The following is a 17931-nucleotide window of genomic DNA, read 5'->3' as shown; positions in this document are numbered from 1 at the left end:
TTACATTATTCTTTCTTTTGAAACTGAAGAGGTGAGATGAATTGCAGCACACTCTTCATACTTTTATTGCATTAGGGTTTGCCAAAATTAGTTATTTGTTGGGTCTCTTATTTTTCTCACAGTACATTATTTAGAGAAGAAAAGCAAAAAAAGAGGAGCTTCTTGCATCAGAGTAAATTCAAATGTCCAGTATATATTAATCTCAGTTAATCTGAGTTTGATAACAATTTATGATCTTGTTTTTCTCTTTGCTTCGTATGTGCACACAGTGTACACTCAAAATGTTGCAAGCAGCAAAGTCATCTAGAAAGACAGTTCAGCAGTCTCAGGAGAACAGGCAAAGTGAGCACTTAAACAGATCTCCATACCTAGCAGTTGGGCTAAACCCAACTGTGCAGGGAGCACTGCTGTCTCCCTGCAAGCTGCTCAGACACCAGGTTAAGAGAAGTCCAGCTTGTTTTTAGAACTACAAATGGATCTTAGAGTTTGGCGTTGGTCACTGTGAACTGCTCTCTGAATGCAGCTGTTGCAAATGTCTTGGGCAGTGAGGAAAGGGAGGAGCCAGAGCTGGATAAACCATCAAAACAGATGTGCTTTGCCCTTTCTCTGAGCTTGGTGCATGGATCTATCCTGACAGGCTCTTGGGAGCTGGTCTAGTGGTTTGCTGAAAAGAGAATTAAGGGGTAAAGGTGTGTAGCAGTACTGCTCCACTCTAGGTAATGACTGGGAAATGGTGAGAGGAGTCACCTCAGAGACTTGAATAGACACAGAGAAGTGGCTGTGAGACTTTCATAGACACAGAAAGTGTCTGTAAAGAGCCCTTTCTCTGGGGCCAAACTGACTGAAGTCCTGCTTAGAGGAAAAACAGGGATATCTTTGAAAAGAACACTGTCTTGGAAGCGGAGTTTTGTTTCTTACAAACCTTCAGCACTTTCACCTTCTTCCTGCAGTCCCAAGAGCCTGACGATACCCTGTAGTTTTATAACCTGCAGTGACCCAAAGAGGGAAGAAAGATTAGGAGCCTGAACAAGTAGCCTTCCTTGCTGGAAGGTCAGCTGCTCTTATCCTAGGCCTGGCCAGTACTGAGCTGACATGTCATTGAAGCTACACATTTAATCCCAGGTTGATGTGATAATATTGGGATGAGGATCACTGATGTTTTCATGCAAGTAATTTTTCACTTTTGGAAGGGGAAAAAAGCCTTAACTGTTGATAACTGGGTGCTACAGAAGACGGCATCAGCATAAGATGCCAAAAGCTAAAGGCTTATGAAATGGAAACCTTGCCTTTCTCCATCTCCCTCACCCCTTGCAATCCTCTCATGACCCCCTGAATGCCGCATCCCCTTGTCTGTTGGCATGCATTTCCTTTACCACACAACACCCTTTGCCTGGAAAGTTCCCCCCACTAGCTGGATCTGTAGTCTTTGAATGCCCTTTAATGAGTAGAGACTGTAGTTTTCGCCTTGACCTCACCCACCCTGAATGTAGTTTGCTTTGCATGATAGTTTTGCATTGGAATGGCAACAGTGTTGTGTTATTGAGCATGATTTTTATTTTGGGGGTCAATCCTAATTTCTTTTCTATTTCCTTTTCTTTCCTCAATGTCTGCTGCACCCCGTTTCGTCTCCTCCATCCATCTCGTCGCCGTGGTTACGCTGCTCCGTAACACTGCATTACGGTCCTGGCACACCCGCACACAACCACCCACCCTCCTTCCTTCCACCTCCACCCCTCCGCCTCTCTGCATCGGTATCCAAAACCAAACCAAAACCAAAAACTCTGGCGGATGTCGCGGTGCTTGTTGTCCAATTAGGGTGAAAATTCCTTCCTACAGGCGACCGTGGCAAAACTGGGACCTCTGCCTCGTATTCTTGCCGACATCACCAAATCATTGACCAACCCTACGCCAATACAGCAGCAGCTGAGGCGTTTCACTGAGCACAGCTCTAGTCCAAACGTCAGTGGCAGTCTCTCCTCAGGGCTTCAGAAGATATTTGAGGACCCCACTGATGGGTATGTAACAGCCGGGGCTTAAGGGGAGATGTGGGATAAGGGGGCTGTTAAGCCTGATAAGAGTTGCGGGCTTCATCATTTGAACTGTCTGCCAGCTGTCAGAGTGAGGAACTTGGGCCTCTGTCACAGGGAACACATGATGCCAGTAAGAGGTGCACAAGGTGGCAGGGGAGACCTGAAGCTTGTGACTTAACCCAGGGTTTAAACATGTCTCTAGGAGTCCAATGACTTCAGCTCCTAAAAGCTAAGTTTGCAGTTTACTGCCAGTCTGAGTTTCTGGATGCAGGGTCAGACAGAACGTTTCCTTCTGGCCATCAGGCCACTTACTTACTCTGAACAGAAGGATTGGGCTGTTGGTGGAAATTGTCACCAATGGAAGAGTGAAAGTCATCCCTTCTCTGTTCAGTGCCTCATTTCTCACCCTGTCATAGCAGTTCATCTGAACCAAAAAGCTGTGACATGGCAGAACTGCCAAAGGACTTGGATGCTGCGCTGTCAGAGCAGTGTCTGTGCTGTCCAGGGATGAGGGTCAGGTTTGTCATGTGGAAGTATCTGAACTCTGAGCTTAACATCTCAGTCTTGGGGATGGTCAGCCTCAAGAAGAGAAGGCTCCAGGGATACCTTCTCTTGGCCTTCCATTACTTAAATGGACCTCTAAGAAAGCTGGGCCTGTTGTGACAGGACAAGAGGTGATTGTTTTAAATGAAAAGAGGGAGATTTAGGAGACTAGGGAGAAGGGAGACGGGAGACATGTTTATGCTGAGGGTGGTGAGACACTGGCCCAGGTTGTCCAGAAAGGTGGTAGATGCCCCATCCTTGGAAACATTCCAGGTCAGGCTGTTTGGGGCGCTGAGCAATCTGATCTACTTGCAGACATCCCTGCTCACCCAACTCATCCCTGCTCGTCCCTTCCAACCCAAACGAGTCTGTGATTCTGTGATCTACAGGAGCCCCCACAACACACAATGCTGGCAAAGGGTTAGCTGGGATCTGAACTGCTCTGGAATCTGGCTGAGACAAGAAGTGTCTAAGGCAGGGCAGATCTGGTTGGAATGGTTTGCCTTTCACCTGTGACAAATATAAAAGATTAAGCACTTCTTGAATCAAACTCCATTCTCCAAGATAAGTGGTAATTAAGGAAAAGTGTGTTCTGACTTGAACACAGAGCTCATAAAAGGAAATCTGTTTCCTTGAAGCTTTTTCAGTTAGGGAGGAGGTTAAATGAGGTAGAAAGACTTCTCTGGGACAGATCTCTCAGGGTTTTGGATGCTTAAAAATTAACCAAATTCCTTTCCACTCCACAGTGACTTTCATAAGCTGAAGTCTCCAACACAGGAAAATGGAGATGGGTATTTTAGGGGCAAGACCTTACTGTTGGTTCAGCAGGCATCCACGCAGAGCATGACTTACTCAGATAAGGACGAAAGGGAAAGCATTTTGCCCAATGGAAGGAGCATCTCTCTCATGGACCTCCAGGATCCTCACACAGCTCACAGTGACCATGCTTCTATAACGCACGACGTGCCTTTGCGCTTGGCCGGCAGCCAGCTCTCTATTACGCAGGTGGCCAACATCAAACAGCTGTGGGAAACTCAGAGCACACCCCAAAGTGCTCCCCAGGTGAGAAGGCCTCTGCACCCAGCTTTGAACCAACAGGGCAGCCTCCAGCCTCTGTCCTTCCAGAACCCAGTTTACCACCTCAACAACCCACCCCCAACCCTGCCCAAGGCCTCTGTGGACTCCAGCCTGGAGAATCTGAGCACTGCCAGCTCCCGGAGCCAAAGCAACAGTGAAGACTTCAAGCTGAGCGGCCCCAGCAACAGCAGCATGGAGGACTTCACCAAGCGCAGCACGCAGAGCGAGGACTTCTCCCGGCGCCACACGGTCCCGGACAAGCACGTCCCCATCGCCCTGCCCCGCCAGAACAGCAGCAGCCAGGCACAGATCCGCAAAATGGAGCAGGCTGGGCTGGGCGCCAGGGCCAAGGCCCCGCAGTCGCTGCCGCACAGCGCGTCCCTGCGCAGCACGGGCAGCATGTCGGCGGTGTCGGGGGCCATGGTGACCGAGCCCCTGCAGAACGGCAGCCGCTCCCGCCAGCAGTCCTCGTCCTCCAGAGAGAGCCCTGTCCCCAAGGTGAGGGCCATCCAGAGGCAACAGACACAGCAGGTAAGGAAAGGCTTTCTCCAGGCGCTTCCTGCTTTGATGTGTAGCTGATCACTGCATCAGTCAATGCTGATCAATGTCTAGAGGGAGGATGTCAAGAGGATGGGGCCAGATTCTTTTCAGTTGTTGCCAGCAACAGGACAAGGGCCAACTGGTACAAACTGGGAACACGGGAAGTTCCACCTAAACACAAGGGAAAGCTTTACCATGAAGTGCCAGAGCCATGGAGCAGGCTGCCCAGAGAAGTTGTGGTGTCTCTTTCTCTGGAGGGAATTCAAACCCACATGGACATTGTGATCCTGGGCAGCTTGCTTTGGGTGACCCTGCTTTAAGAGGTGGGCTGGACTGGATGATCATAGATTCATAGAATGGTTTGGGTTGGAAGGGACCTTAAAGGTTATCTAGTTCCAACCTCACAACCACGGGCAGGGACACCTCCCACTAGGTTCAAGGCCCCATGTAACCTGGCTTTGAACACTTCCAGGCTTGGATCCTCTAGAGCCTCCCTAGGCAACCTGTTCCAGTGTCTCACCACCCTCACTGAGAAGAATTTCTTCCTAATATCCAGTCTAAAGCTACCCTCCTCCAGCTTCAATCCATTCCCCCTTGTCTTATCACTACAAGCAGGTGTAAAATGTCCCTTCCTGGCTTTCTTGTAGGCCCCCTACAAAAGGATCTCCAGAGATCCAACTCCCACATGCTGCAATTCTATGATTGACCTTCAAAGCTTTTTGATCTTTGAGTTAAGAGCACTGGCACATTAGCAAGTGGCCAATAGCAAGCGTGAGGAATAGTCATGCTCGTTGCCCTTACAAGCTTGACAAACCCAGTGTACCTCTTATTTCTGGATACTTTTGTCCTAAATTAAAACCCAAATCATTTTTTTTTCCATTTACCAAGGCAGCAGCAAGCCTGCTGCAGGAAACCAAACTGGAGAATTTCCCTGAATAAAAGAAATAGCAGCAGCTTTGTTCCAAATTGCAGTTAGGGTTGCCACGTGAGACTGCATTTGCCCTGTGGTGCTAATTTAAAAGCACAGCTACCTAAAAACAAAGGAATAAACAAAGATAAAGCATCACAGGATAAACTGCTGCCAAAATAATAAACAAGTGCAGTTGTCCTCAGCACGGAGAAATCCGTATTTCACCGTGATGCAACAGCCTGCTCCCCAAATAAATCCTCCTTTTTCATTAATCATCCTGAACAATGAATAATGCAAACATTTTCTGGAAGGCAGTGCTGCTGTGCACCAGCTCCTAAGGCACTTTATCTGTTGTTCATAGGTGACTGTAAATCAAAAGGGCTTCCTGTCAAAAAGCCAACATTCCTTTACCTTCAGAAAAAAAAAAGAAAAAAACCCCAACAACTCCTGCTGTGATTTGCTCTGTGTGAAAATCTCTTCCTAAAATAGTTTGAATATTAAAGAGATGACGAGTAGTGAAATGCTTGGCAGTACAGAGAAGGTGGACAATGTCTCGATCTGCAGGTCAGAGGGTGGTGGCTATCTTTAGAAGTGTCACATTGGTCCATACAGACTTGTCAGCTGGGCAAGGTGAGGCTCTTGAAGGCAACCCCTGTGCTTTTCCTTGGGGTTGATTGTTTGCTTCTGTGGGCACTGTGAGGATAAACATGACTGTGTTTGATTTACCTCACCTGGGACCTTTTGTCCTGTCTCCCACAAGACCTTCTAGAAAGATGCTGCCCTGCACACAGGCATGGGTGAGGACTTAACTCCATAAAATTGCAGCCTTGGAGGCTGAGACTTCACCATGCAGCCAAGGCCATGGGGTGATGGCTTTAAGCTGGAAGAGGGCAGATTTATATTGGGTATTAGGAAGAAATTCTTCAAGCGACACTGGAACGGGTTGGCTGGGAGGTGGTGGATGCTCATTCCCTGGAAGTTGACAAGGTGTTGAGCAGCTTGGTCTAGTGGAAGGTGTCCCTGCCCATGGCAGGGAAGTTGGATCTTTAAGGTCCTTTCCGACCCAAACCATTCTATGATAGGATCCCATGCTGCTGGTGGAGCTGCATCCAGAAGGAGCAGGAGGTTGTGATCCTCCTTGCTGACGTAGCCTTGCTGGCCAAAGCAGTGGTGAAGGTTATGCAGGGAGAAGGCTTTTGGCTGGAAAGGTAAAGCTGGCTGAAGAACCTAGTTGCCAGCAGGAGCTCCTGCTCTGCCAAAGGTTTTGGTATCCCTGTTGGTGTGGCCTTCCTGGCAAAGTCCTCAATGTTGCACTTGAGAGGAGGAAAATCTGGATGATGCCTGGAAACCCAGGGGTAATCAGGGCTTCAAAACTACTTGGATACCTCCAGCTCATTAGAGTACAAGGAGATCAGAAACACTGAATCACAAAGCAAAGCTGAATGTGCCAGCTCAGTAACACCAAAAAGAGTAATTGCATGTTATTTGAAGTGTGTATGTTTGTGTCCTGCTTTGGAGCCTGTGTTTTACATTTGGGCATGGAGGGGTTGATACTTAAAGCAAAATTTTTAGGTCAGTAACAATGATAAATTTGAAGGATAAACTCCCTTTGGGGTTCTCAGGTGCCCAGTGTGAACCTGTGCTGTCTAATCTGCTGAGTTTCATTGTACAGTTCTGTGCAGTGTCCTAGCCAAAATCCCTAGTGAGCTGGGGGTGCTGCCTTTCCTCAGGGCTTGTTACAGGAAGTGCCTACACAAGAAAGGCCAAGAAGGCTTTCCTTTGAAGGTGTAAGGGTAAGGAGGAGAAGGTGTAGGTGGTACCTCTCCCACCCCTGTGTTTTCACCTTACACAAGTGGTTGCTGCCCTGTGTGTATTTACAAGGAACCTTCAGGTAGCTGTTTGCAGACCCCTGGCCGTTTTCATCTTAAACTGCTGGCTGCCCCCAAGCATATGAGTTACCTTTGCTTGTTTAGCATCAAAGTGACTGTCTCAGACTTATCACAGAATCATAGAATCAATAAGGTTGGAAAAGACCTCAAAGATCATCAAGTCCAACCTGTCACCCAAGACCTCATGTCACTAAACCATGGCACCAAGTGCCACATCCAGTCCCCTCTTGAACACCTCCAGGGACAGTGGCTCCACCACCTCTCTGGGCAGCCTATTCCAATGGCTAACAACTCTGTGAAGAACTTTCTCCTCACCTCGAGCCTAAACTTTCCCTGGTGCAGCTTGAGACTGTGTCCTCTCGCTCTCTGCTGGCTGCCTGGGAGAAGAGACCAACCCCCACCTGGCTACAACCTCCCTTCAGGTAGTTCAGAGCTTTGTAAATTCAGCTTCACAGGTGCCTGTAACTATGACTGGCTTCCAGACTGTCTCCTTCCTCTCTCTTGAAGGAGGTGTGCATCTACTTATTTTTCCAGTCTACTTTTTGTACTAATTGTTTCCACTGGATTCATTAGAGCACTTGCTCTGGCCTTATTCAGAGAAATCAGTTTGTTCTTTCCTTCCCTACACCCTTGAGAAGTGTCTTCAAGTGTGCCAAAGCCAGTAGCCAACATTTCTTTGAGGCAGATTCCATCACATCCTTTTACTTGCAAATCATGTTGTGGAATTCTGTTCTTATTTTAACAAGAAAAGGGAGAAGTTGGGCATGTTCTTTCTGGGCATGCTTTGTGGGCGACATAATTATTAGACTCTGTTCTCTACAAGTCCCATTTGTTCCTGAATATAGAGCTAGGCCCTTTGTTTGCTGGGAGAGGTCACTTCTTGCCTTCCATTTCCATTTAGTAGGTAGGTGGGAACAGAAATGTCAGTGTGTTCCTCTGGAAGAGATGCAAAGAGGGGAATTAATGCATGTTCCTAACTGGCTTTTTCTTTTTCCCCTTATTAGAGTATAACTCATAACCCATTAGCATGTGGAGTGCTTGCCATCCACTTGGTCTTTGTTGGCTTTCTAAGTCTGGCTGCTGAAAGTATTCTGTCCTACAGCTTGCAAGGTTGTTTGGCAAGGTTTGCTGCTGATCAGCACTCTGTTACAGGCTGCTGTGTAGTTCATAGTCACCCTTCTGCTCTCTCAGTGCTCCATAACTCCAGTGAACAGTGACACTGCTCATCCATAGCTCTTCCTAATTCCTCCAGCAATCCTAAAGCCAAAGCATTAACCTCTGAGAAGAGCCTGCTGGTGGCTGGTCTCCCTTGCTATGGCTGTCTGACAGCAAATGCCAGCAAAAACCCTAGCTAAGGAGCTTTGCCAGGCTGTCACATTGCTCTCAAGCAGGGCTATTAGCCTGTCTGCCGTGAAGGCTTTCTTCTAGCCGGCAGGCCTCTGCGTAAATCCAGGGATGTTTGCCTTTATCCTGGCTGAGGCTTCTTCCAGTGCTGGAGTCTTCATCACTGCTCAGGACAGCTGAGTTGTTGCAGGCCAGATCCTCTGGCCAGAGCTGGCATAGAATGTACACAGCACTCACCAGCCCTTTCCTTGTGAGCATGAAAAAGAGAAGCAGTAGTTGGCATCATCCCTCTTGCCTGGCTCTTGTAAAGCTGCCACTCTCCATACAGAGCTCCTCACTGAAACTCAAGACTACAAGATCCCCCTGCCAGGGAGCAGTGATCTGTGGAGCTGCTTGAGCACAAAATGAAGCTGCAGTTGGAGGGCAGGGAGAAGTTGATCTTTCACATTTCTCAAAAAGGGAAGACAGTGTTTCTCTTTCAGGGGCAATTATGCTAATTCCTGTGCGTATGAACTTGCCTTTGTCCAGGAAAATTGCTTGGAATTTGTATCAAGCCATGTTTTCCCCAAGCTGGGCTGAGAGTTCCTTGTTTTCTTGGCTTCCTTTTCAGTATCCCTCAAAAAGGGTAGCCTCTGATGATGTTTTAGAGTTCTCCTAGTAAGCACTGCTGGCCCTGACTTCCTTTTGCAGCTGAGTCTGGCTGGCTGTGCTACAACAAACCACCTAAATCTGACAGCGACAGTGTCACACCTCTGTGCCACGTCTAAGTACTGCGGTGCTGTCCCATATCTAAGCCACAAGCCCCCAGCCTCCCTTGCAAAGTCGGTCTGCAGCATGGCTGAGAAAGCTGCTCCCAAGTTAGGCTCCTCAGTACTCCAATGAAACCAATCTCTTTTACCTGAAGAGGCTGCAAAAGAGGCAGCTTGGTCACTCTGTTTTCTTTGTGAGAGAAATCACAGGTTGAGAAAACCTTGCTGAAAATGCGGTGATGGAAAAAGGTAGGCATGGACATGATTTGGAAACAAGAACTTTTCCAGAGAGAAGCTCACTTAAAGAGGAAGAATTTCTTAAGTGCATTGGTTTTAGAGGTTTAAGAGAGCTCAGCTGTCACTTAAAGCATAGCAGGTGCCATGCGAAGCTTTAGAGGAACTCCAGTGCTGTAGGTCCAAAGTCAAAGTAGGATGAAGTGTCACTGCAAGAGAGGTTTTGGGGATCCTTTGAGACTGACAGGTTCATGGTCATTTTTCCCCTCCCAATAAACTGGATTTTAGAGTTGATTTGTGTGACTGGATTTTAGAGTTGATTTGTGTGTAGTGTCTCTGCAAAATGCTTACAGGTGTCTCTGCCACAGGTTCAGTCGCCTGTGGACTCTGCCACAATGTCCCCAGTGGAAAGGACGGCTGCGTGGGTTCTCAATAACGGACAGTATGAAGAAGTAGAGGAGGACGCAGAGCAGAACCCAGATGAAGTCAAGCATGCTGAGAAGGTAGAGTTTATTCTGTATGCAGTTAGCTCAGGGGCTGCCAGCGAGCCCTGTCCAACCCCACAGCTGAGTTCAGAGGGGCGTTCGGGCGCAGCTCTGGCTTTCACACACAGGCTGTGTCATGCTTTCACACACAGGCTGTGCTGGCAGCAGTTCCTGATGTACATGCTGTCACACATACCTGCAGCACAGTACCTCCTGCTAGAGATTAACCCATGTACAGGCTGTAGCATGCTGCTGACAGAGCTGAGAGTTGGTACATTGCAGGCTGGTATTTGGCACTTAGGTGTGTTGTGAGTCATGCTGCTGAAGTGTATTAGATCCTGCTCAAGTCATGATTATTTTTTTTTAATGACAACACTACAGCTAGAGCATGCTGCAGTTTTTCTGGGCTTGCAAAATATTTTAGTGATCATTAAAGTCAATTAAGAAAAAATAAGACTGTTAACCTGAGCGTAGCTTCAGATGTGCTAAGTGACTGTACGGGGCTCTGTAAGTGCAATTCGTCAGCAGCTGCATTCAGGTTTTGTCCTGGGCTTCAGCTGAGGCAAGCACCTCTCATCTAGGTAGTGCAGTGTTTCTGGGCTACACAGAAGCATCCATAACCTCTTTTTAAGGCATCTATGTTTTCAGGAGTAGACACCATTGTTTTTTTGGAAGCACAGTTCCATCCCTGTGCTGCTGTGGAGATGAGGTGTGCGAAGAGGTTTGATATCTTGAGAAGGCAGGGAGGGAGGAGCAGAATATCTGGTGGACAAGAAGCAGGAACAGAGGATTATCAGGAAAGGTGAATGAACCCAAACCAAAATGGAACATGTCAAGATTTATTGCACTGTTGCAGAAGTGGTTGTCCACAAAGAGTAAGTAGAAGAGCTAAACTTGCAGGGTCTATTCTAGTGAATGATTTGCCCTCTCTTCACATCTGGTTTCATGCCTTGATTAGGTCCTGAAGAATGACTTACTTGGGTCCCATACTGCCCCATTTTGTATGTTTGGTCCTCCCAGGACATTTTTACAGTTGAGCACTATTAGCAGCTTCTCTCTGGGAACTGCTGGACTCTGGAGTAACTGGGATGCTACCGGTCAGGGCTGAGGAGCCATGTCAGAGCCCTCTGACTGCTTAAGCTGTGCTACAGAAGGACATCCTACAGTGCAGGAATAGCTTAATGCCCAGTGGGAGCCTGCCTGCTCTTTCTCTGTGGTTGCCTGCAGTTTGCGTGTCATGTCCTTTACTTCTATCAATGTATTCTCCATGAAAAAAGTGTCCTTCTCTGAACAGCAGCAGCAGAAGATAGAGTGACCTGATCTCTTCCTTCTTCCTTTGCATCTGATTCTTCCCTTCTTTCCTCCCCCCTGCAGTATGAACAAGAGATAGCAAAGCTGAAGGAGCGCCTGAAAGTGTCAAGTCGCCGGCTGGAGGAGTACGAGCGGCGGCTCCTGGTGCAGGAGCAGCAAATGCAGAAGCTGCTGATGGAGTACAAGTCTAGGCTGGAAGACAGTGAGGAGAGACTACGCAGGCAGCAGGAGGAGAAGGACAGCCAGATGAAAAGCATCATCAGCAGGTGAGGCGTGGGGAAGTTTGGGATTGCAGGACAGGCAGATCCCCTCTGTCATGTGCTCAATTTGACACTAAAGGTGGTTGTTGCCTGGGCTTCTTGAGATCTCTGAACCAATACCATCCTGCCTTAGAGATGAAAAAACAGGCATGCAGGTGTAGGAACTTGCCTCAGGCTGCCAGGAGAGTGAAGGAAAAGCTTCAGGAATTTTTAACCCTGGTCTCTGTTGTACTTCTGACGTGTCCTTTTGCTTTGTTTTCCATCTGTGCTCAAGGTGGTAGCTCTTCAGAGCAGTTGCATTTTTGGCAGTGTCCATTTTGAGAACAGCAAGGTTAGGGGTTGGGAGTGTCAGATGGGTAGGTAAGCTTTTCTGAATGCAGCAGAATTCTTCTCCTGCAGAGCCAGGACAGAGAAGTGAAATCAATAGGCCTGAAATGCTCTGGAGTAGTACTAAACTGTCCTGATTCGTTCCTCTCTTTGCACCCCAGACTCATGGCAGTCGAAGAGGAGCTGAAGAAAGATCACGCAGAGATGCAAGCTGTCATTGATGCAAAGCAGAAAATCATCGATGCACAGGTAAGGAGCTCAGGACCTCCAAGAGCCAAGTGTTCTGTGTGTAGAACTCATTATTTTCCCTTCTCCTCCTGCCCCAGCATTCTTACCTAGCTCCCAAGTCAGTGACTCACTGCCCACATGTGCTTTCTGGGAGAGGATTGGGGGGTTATTCTTTAGACTCCTGTCCAACACTAGGATCTGGGACAGCCTGACCACAGGACTGATCGCTTCTCCAAAAGCTCTTCTACTTTGTGAAATCCCGAGGGAGTAAAGGCATAGTGGGGCATTGCGCGTAGACATTGTTCCCAGTGTGGGCTTGGGAACTCTGGAAGAGCTGTGCCTCATCCCAGCATAGTTTAACTGCCATGTGCATGCATCTCAGCAATGCAAGCTAAAAGCATGGCTTGGAACCTTTGAGTCAAGAAAAGGGAATGCTTGCTGTGGGCCATTGCCCTGTAGAATGTCCTCTGTGGCATTTCACCCCATCTGACTGTCCACGTCAGTCCTGGAGAAATGCCCACTCTGCCACCAACCTGCAGTGCTTGCCTGCATCAACACAAGTTAGCTGTGGAGCGTGGGACCCAGCGGGCAGTGCATGTGGGTGTCTTGTGTGGGATCATTTTGGCTTTTCTTCTGTGTCTGTGCTGATCCCAGAGAGCAAAGCTTGTACCACAGAGCCCCAGACTGGTTTGATACCCGCCTGCCCTGTTCTGTTTGTGATCCTTGCCATTGGAGGACATCTTTCCTGCTTCTGGGCCTCTCAGTAGTTCCAACTGTTCCCCAGACAGATTCTCTTGAGAAGATGGCCTGCTTCAGGAGTAACCCCACTGATTTCAGGAGGCTGTTTCCCTACACAGAGTGCTGACAGTGCTGGGCCTCAGTTGAACACCATTAAAGGTGGTACTGGTGTATTAGCACTGAGGCATAAGTGACTTCAAAAGAGCATACCCTGGCCATTTTCTCCCATTGAATGGCCTGCAGTTACAGCAATGTTTGAGCTCACATGGAACTGTAGAAGAAAAAACCCATGTTTTTACAAGCCAGGTGCCCCTGGGAGCAGAGGTAGAGCAGATTTCTTCCTGACAGTTGGAAAAGTTCTGTTTTTCCTGCTGCCTCTCTTCATTTTCCCACAGTGTTTCAGAAAGGCTGTTCCTGAAAGCTGGATTTTTGGATCTGTGCCATCTAATCTGAATAAATCACTTGTCTTATGATAATGTGGCACTTCTGTTACCTAGCCTGGCAGCACAGAAAGGAAATCCTGTTGGAATTACACCGTGTATAGCTCCTAGTTGTGCAAGGCAGTCTGCACGGAAGTGCCAGAGTAGTCACTGCTTCTAGATGAAGGTCTGTGAGGACTTGCACTTAGAATATGAAGTGGGAGAGCACAGTGCTAGGGAATGAACAGGAGTGCAGTCAGCCTCTGCAGTCAGCCCCTTGGCTGGGTTTTAGGGTTAGGCAGAGTCTAGGCATGTCACTGTTACACCCCAGTGGAATGGCAGCTCACCCAGACAGCAGCCTGGTTTTTACAATCAATAGAATCGTTAAGGTTGGAAAAGACCTCTAAGATGACTCCAGCCGTCAAACTAACACCACCATGGCCAATAAACCATGTCCCAAAGTCCCATGGCCACACATTTCTTGAACACCTCCAGGGATGGAGACTCCACCACCTCCCTGGGCAGCCTGTTCCCATGCCTGACCACTCCTGCAGCAAAGATATTTTTTTTTCCCCTAATATCAACCTAAACCTCTCCTGGCACAACTTGAGGCCATCACCTCTTACCCTGTCATTACTTACTTTCGAAGGGGGTGAATCCTTTGTCATCTGCCTCAAGAAGGTGAAAGGAGCACCAAGCACATTCATGAAAAGTGATTTTTGGAGAGGAGGATTTGAGATTGTGACTGGATAGGAATTTTACCCTTCCCTTTGCTCTCTCTCTGTGCCGGTAGACTCTCAGCCTCTGTGTGGGGTTATGGACTAACAAGCAGAGTGGACCAGTCTGGTCCCTCAGTGTCACCAGCTGGCAGAGGGGACTTGCTGCTGACTTGTGAAAGCTTCAGGCCCTCGGGGCTGGGAGGGTGTGATCCTTGATCACACTCTGCTGGATTGACTGATGCATCATTTATCACCTGCAGTGGAAATTGGTCAAACCCAGCAGCATTACAGAGTCCTTTTTTAATCTGACACTTTTTTCTTCTGAAGTGCTGTTAGCTGCTTGGGGCTAGCAAGGCCATTAGCAAACCTTAACTGCTTTGGTGTCGTCCAGTTCATAGGGAAGCTTAGTTGTCATTGCCTTATTATAATGGATACCCGAGCGGAAGAGGCCATTGCTGAAGGTTTCAGAACAGGTGTGGCAGAGGAGCCCAAGTGTTTGCTGTGTTCTGTAGCAATCTCTCTACAACGTGCTTGGAGGATTTTTCTTAGTCTGTGATTCATTTGGCAAAGGGATACCGCAGTGGCTGGAATAGAAGAGGTCCTTTTGATGTGAGATATATGGAGTGGAGTTGGAGTCTGGCTTCTCACAGCTGTTTGAAGTGTTCAGTGGCTGGTAGGAAGCAGCAGTAGCCCAGTTTAGATACTTAGCAGCTGCTGCTTTTTTGGATTTGCTCTTCTTTGCCCTGTGTTCAGGTGCAGCACACTCAGCCCTGCACCAACACCCAGCGGCAGCCTTGTTGTCGGTGTCCGTGCCGTTGGCAGAGGCTCTGGGCAGCACCCTACGTGCACTGTGGTTCTGGAGGCTGTCCTGGGCCTTCCTGGCTGAGCAGGGCTAGGGCTGGCCAGGCTCTCTCCTCGGAGCAGCAGAGCTGCAAAAGAGTCCAAGCCCAGTTGCTACTGCAAGTGACGTCTGCGCTGTGTTAAATTACAGGTCATAAATGGGGATGAGATAATTCCAACAGGCAAGTAAACCAAATCAGTTCTCTAGCTGAGCAGTACCCAGTCCTGGCCCAGTGCACTGACCTCCTACCCATTCCAGCTCCTCCCACTCCCTGTGCCCAATCCATGTGTCAGAGACAAGACTGCTAGATGGTCTTTTCCTTTGGGTGGGGAGATGCCTCTACTCAATTAAAAGCTCCCTACTTAAAAGCTTCTGCTTTTAAGATTGATCTCTCAAGTGTAGCTCTCCAGCTGTTTTGCACACTGGCACAGTGAGCGCTTCTCAGCGCCAGAAGATCCCCAGCCCTTCATTTGGAACTCTTTGGAAAGCCATGTTCTTTGGAAAGAAATTTTAATGCTAAATTACATATTCCAGGTGAAATTTAGCCTGAGGAGGAGGAGCTTTTAACTTGCTGAAGAACACATTTCTGCTGAAGCAGTTGTGTTTTGCAGGCTGTTTTTCAGCCTGGAAGGAAAGGCTGTGGCCTCTAACTTCTCCATTGCCCTTTCTCCTTCCTTAGCTTGACTGGTTCAGGGCAGGTGCTGTTGCTCTTTGACCATTTCTTGTCCCTCCTCCTCCTCCATTTGCTCTGCTCTACAGAGCTCGGTCTCTTCAGGGCTGTAATACAAGCAGCACTTAAGCTCTGCTTTGTGTTTGCACCCTAACTATTACTCCCTTGGGGCCGCCTGCTGAGAAAAGCAAGCATCACCTGGTTACTGATGTACCACACAGCTGATGTGCTGGGATACAAGCCCCAGGGGGCTCTTGGAGCACACAGGTCTCCCGAGCAGTGTGTCTGAATTTAGCCCTTAATGTTTGTGCCTTCTGTGCATTATTTTTCCTTCCATTTTGTTCCTCAGTGGGCTGGACTGGAAAGAGTTAGTGCATGCAGGGTTTGGGGCTTTTTCTAATTTTCTTGAATACTTTTTTTCCCTCCTTCTCAAAAAGAAACAAAGCCAATCAGCTGGTAGCATGGAGACCACATTTGCCTCTGTTGCTGCTCTGTGTGGCTGCATGATTATTTTTTAGTATTTCTTCGAGGGAAGATGAAAATTGTCATCTCCTATCATGCCACCAACTCTTTGGCTTGACCCTCCAGTGCTTTGTCCCACTGCAGATAAAATCTAGCTGTTAGTAGGCTGGGGTTTATCCCTGGGGTTTTTTATTTGTTATAAATTTAGTGCACACCCTTTAGTTTTCTGCTGACAGTGGAGGCTAGCGCTCTGTGTGCCAGAAGCATCAAAACTGGGGTGTGGGAACCCTGGATTCCACAGAGCCCGGGAGCCCCTCTGAGCTGGAATGGGTCTAGGAGCAGTGCGTTCAATGTTTGTTCTTTGTGTTCTGTCAATGGCATCTCCCCCTCCACCCACACTGCCCTCTCCCCCTTCACCTCAAATAACCCCTTTGGTTCAGCTTTTGGCTGCTTCTCCTCGATGTTGCTTTTGCACCCTCGCTCCAGCTGGTGACTGCAGGCTGCCCTCATCTGCTTATTTATTTATTTATTTATGTATTTATTTGTTTCAAGCATACCATCAGTTTCTTCTGAGCACACTCCATCCACAGCACAGACACTGTGGCCCTTACATATCACTTGCACTTCTCTCTGCCAGATGAAGCCTCCACCACTTTTATTTTCTGCTGCCTGTTTCTGTTTTTCTAACATATTTTACAAAATAATAATAATTGGCAATTGTTATTAACACCAACACCCTCCTCCTCCCCCCACCCCCCCACCCCCCATGGCAAATCCTGCATTTCCATCTGCCTCGGTTGGAGGCTGTCTGGATAAAGCCACCATGACTGGATCAGTTCACCGGTGTCACTTTGACTCACTGTCACCTTCCACCGTGCAAAAAAAGGCCAGGAGGGCCAGAGCCGCCTGCGAAAAGCAGGCCGGGGCTGCGCTGCCCCCAGAAAACAGAAAGAGGCAGACATCCCATCACAGCAGAGAATGCCAGCCCAGCTGCCTCTGCCCAGAAACCATCTGAGGGCACGGCCACCGCCCCGGCTCCTGGAGGCTCCCCGCGAAGCAGGCCTGCGGGGCAGAGGCGCGCGGTGGGCGGAGCGGCTCTGACTTTGTGGGGTGTCTGTTGCAGGAGAAGCGGATCGTGTCCCTGGACTCTGCCAACACGCGGCTGATGAGTGCCCTGACGCAGGTGAAGGAGCGCTACAGCATGCAGGTCCGCAATGGCATCTCCCCCACCAACCCCACCAAGCTTTCCATCACGGAGAATGGTGAATTCAAAAACAGCAGCTTCTAAGCAGGCAGGTGCTGCCGGCCGTCTCCCCGGGAGAAGGGCGAGAGGGGAGCAGAACTCGAGAGACCTTCCAGACAGCCCCCCCTTCCCCTTGACCAGGTTTACATAATGCTGCTAAGACAAAGGAAAAGAGAGAGAAGAACTTTGAAAGGTGGGCTTGAAGCTCCCCACTCCGGGCCAGGAGAGCCAGGCTCCCAAGAACAAGTCCTTCCATATCACTGTGTAAATAAAGGGAGCTGTGGGGCCGTGTACAGAAGACGCCGCTGTAATATACCCAAAGGAAGTGAAGACTGTAGATTTTTTTAATTATTGCTATTTTTATTATTTTTGTTTTCCTCTTGTTGAAAGCACTGCAGTCCTTGGAGGAGGAAGAGGGGAGTGTGAGTGCATGTGTGTGGTGGGTGTGAGTGAGATGAGCAGTGGGTTCCATTAGGCAGCAGCTGTCTCTATCAGGCTGGCTGACAGGTGAGTGGAGTGAAATAGGAGTGGAATGAATTCTGTGAGAAAACTCCTCTGCTGGGTTTATTCCCCTCTTCTGTTCTTTACCCCAATGCAAGCTCGATAGCAAACATTTGAGCAACGAAATTGGCTCTTGCTGCATCCTCTACCTACTTTTGGTAGGACTCTGGGGAAAAAAGTCAGTCTTTTTGAACAAGGTCAAAACCTGGAGCAGCAGAGCTTGTTTCCCTGCATTTGCACAGTCAGGCTTCCCATCAGACAGAGAGAGGGAATCTGCAGCTTTTTAAGGTAGGATTCATTCAGTTTTACCCCCAGTTGCTTCCAAAGCAATTTTCTGGTTTGAGAATTTAGAGAGCTGTAAATACTTGGTTTAAAACGTTCTGGCCATCCCCCACTTCGTGCTCCCCACAG

General features: G+C 48.5%; 1 protein-coding gene across 7 annotated transcripts in view; it reads left to right on the top strand.

Moving 5' to 3' along the window:
* The window catches only part of RASAL2 (RAS protein activator like 2), a 204075-nt gene extending 186483 nt beyond the window's left edge, over nucleotides 1-17592 (top strand). For 4 of the 7 annotated variants that reach the window (XM_054165592.1, XM_054165590.1, XM_054165591.1 and 1 more), the window contains 7 exons: nucleotides 1816-2015; nucleotides 3320-4181; nucleotides 9685-9819; nucleotides 11176-11378; nucleotides 11861-11948; nucleotides 14795-14825; nucleotides 16900-17592. In XM_054165592.1, coding sequence (XP_054021567.1) covers nucleotides 1816-2015; nucleotides 3320-4181; nucleotides 9685-9819; nucleotides 11176-11378; nucleotides 11861-11948; nucleotides 14795-14825; nucleotides 16900-17042 — 1662 coding nt within the window. In that variant the 3' untranslated portion in view covers nucleotides 17043-17592. The remainder of the gene's footprint in view (nucleotides 1-1815; nucleotides 2016-3319; nucleotides 4182-9684; nucleotides 9820-11175; nucleotides 11379-11860; nucleotides 11949-14794; nucleotides 14826-16899) is intronic. The other 3 variants (XM_054165588.1, XM_054165589.1, XM_054165587.1) reach the window with 3 other exon arrangements.
* The last annotated feature ends 339 nt before the right edge of the window (nucleotides 17593-17931 follow it).

This window comes from Dryobates pubescens, chromosome 11, assembly GCF_014839835.1.
Source record: "Dryobates pubescens isolate bDryPub1 chromosome 11, bDryPub1.pri, whole genome shotgun sequence".
Lineage (NCBI taxonomy): Eukaryota > Metazoa > Chordata > Aves > Piciformes > Picidae > Dryobates > Dryobates pubescens.
This window is presented reverse-complemented; position numbering and strand designations above follow the sequence as displayed.